The sequence below is a fragment of the Monopterus albus genome, unplaced genomic scaffold (assembly GCF_001952655.1).
Source record: "Monopterus albus unplaced genomic scaffold, M_albus_1.0 scaffold96.1, whole genome shotgun sequence".
NCBI classification, from domain to species: domain Eukaryota; kingdom Metazoa; phylum Chordata; class Actinopteri; order Synbranchiformes; family Synbranchidae; genus Monopterus; species Monopterus albus.
The window spans coordinates 440,128-442,454 of NW_018127976.1; the positions used below are offsets into that span (position 1 = coordinate 440,128).

A 2,327-nucleotide genomic window follows, 5' to 3' on the forward strand; every position below is an offset into this window, starting at 1 on the left:
TCCCCCGGAGGAGCTGGAGGAAGTGTCTGGAGAGAGGGAAGTCTGGGCGCTTATCGGGGACCGCGACCCGGTCCCCGATAAGCGGAGGAAAATGGATGGATGGATGGATTATTATGGTTTTCTTTTATCATTCCCCTCTGATAAAGGTTTTGTAGGACTTCAATGAAAATTACAACAGTGTCTTCAAAAAGAAAAAAAGGAAGAGCCGAGTTAAGTTACATTATGGGAAGCTTAGGATCCATTGTTGTTGAGGTTTTTTTTTTTTGTTTTTAAAAAGCTTGACCTGTACTAGAGCCTGTCAGGAGGTTTCCACCTCTGTTTACCATTCTTCTTTTTCTCTTTTCATCTGACTTTGCAAGCTTTGCTTTATGGTAGTGCATTTGTAAATTGTTGCTGTGCGCATCATTTTAAATAGCCTATTTGTTGTCCAGGTGGGCTGTTTTGACCCCTACAGTGATGACCCGAGACTGGGCATTCAGAAGATCCATCTTTGTAAATACAGTGGTTATCTGACTGTGGCGGGCACTGCTGGACAGGTGAGATGACTGTTTGACATTTATCAACATTAAAGCTACAATATATAACTTTTTGAATATTTTTATGGTAGAACTATGCTCTAAAACTTGTCTTAATGTTGAGAGGTACTGTCATCACCTCCTGTGATCCAGACTCATTGAACATTAATGGCAGCAGTGCAGAGATATTAGCTTCTAAAACATATTGAGCAGGATTGATCTCTAACCAATCACATTTTCAATCATTTTGGTTTGATCAGTAAGTTTTTACATTCTCATTTATTATAAAGTCATAACAACAAATATCTGAAGAGCTGGGCATAATATAGCAGGTTGTAGCAGAGCATAGTGGAGGAGGGAGAGCGACTGCTGGGCAGACTAGAGTGGATTGATTTAGAGTTTCATGCTAGTGCTACTTAAGTTACATACTGGAGTTTTAAATAACAGTAACAAACCATAGGTCTGTGATCCTTTTGTTGTTTTTCCTTTGATTTTGAATGTCTAATGCATTTCTTCACCTTGAGTAAAGCACTTTGAATTGTCTATACAGTGCCTTGCAAATGTATTCACACCCCTTGAACTTTTCCACATTTTGACACATTACAACCACAAATTTACATGTATTTTATTGGGATTTTATGTGATAGACCAACACAAAGTATCACAATTGTGAAGTGGAAGGAAAATGATATGCGGTGTTCAAGATTTCTTTTACAAATAAAAATCTGAAATGTGTGGCATGCATATCTATTCAGCCCCCTTGAGTCAATACTTTGTCAGACCACCTTTTGCTGCAATTACAGCTGCAAGTCTTTTAGGGTATGTCGCAGCTTTACACATCTAGAGACTGCAATTTTTGCCCATTCTTCTTTGCAAAATAGCTTCAGTTCAGTCAGATTGTCAGAGCGCCTGTGAAGTCTTGCCACAGATTCTCAATAGGATTTAGGTCTGGGCTTTGACTGGGCCATTCTAACATCTGAATATACTTTGATTTAAACCATTCCATTGTAGCTCTGGCTCTATCTTTAGGGTCGTTGTTCTGCTGGAAAATCTAGCCATAGGGGTTGCAAACCGGTGACTTTTGTGCCAGTCCCAAGCCCGGATAAATAGAGAGGGTTGCACCAGGAAGGGCATCCAGCATAAAAACATGCCAAATTTAAACATGCGAATCATCAGTGCGAATTCCATACCGGATTGGGCGAGGCCCGGGGTAACAACGATCACCAGCAGTGCTGTTGACCTACAGGGTGCTGGCAGAAATTGGACTACTGTTGGTCGAAGAAGGAGAGGAGGTAGAAGGATTCGTAAACGGAGAGAGAAGAGGAAAGGCAGGAGTATAGGTCTGAGAATAGGGACTCTTAATGTTGGCACAATGACAGGGAAAGGTAGAGATGTGATGGAGAGAAGGAAGGTAGATATACTGTGTGTGCAGGAGACCAGGTGGAAGGGTAGCAAAGCACGTAGCATCGGAGGGGGATACAAACTGTTTTATTATGGTGTGAACAGGAAGAGAAATGGGGTAGGAGTGATCCTGAAGGAGGAGCTTGTGAGGAATGTTTTACAGGTGAAAAGAGTGTCAGACAGGGTGATCAGTTTGAAGTTGGAAATTGAAGGGGCAATGTTGAATGTAGTCAGTGGTTATGCTCCACAAGTAGGGTGTGAGTTAGAAGAGAAGGAGAGATTCTGGAGTGAGTTAGATGAGGTGATGGAGAGTATTCCAAGAGGGGAGAGAGTGGTGATTGGGGCAGACTTCAACGGGCACGTTGGTGAGGGGAACAAAGGTGATGAGGAGGTGATGGGCAGGTTTGGTGT

The 2,327-nt window shown here is 42.1% G+C and overlaps 1 protein-coding gene across 1 annotated transcript in view; it reads left to right on the forward strand.

Annotated features, from left to right (window-relative positions):
- Positions 1-2,327, forward strand: part of llgl2 (LLGL scribble cell polarity complex component 2) — a 71,182-nt gene that overhangs the window by 39,544 nt on the left and 29,311 nt on the right. Inside the window, exon 14 of the mRNA XM_020608903.1 lies at positions 432-536. Coding sequence (XP_020464559.1) covers positions 432-536 — 105 coding nt within the window. The remainder of the gene's footprint in view (positions 1-431; positions 537-2,327) is intronic.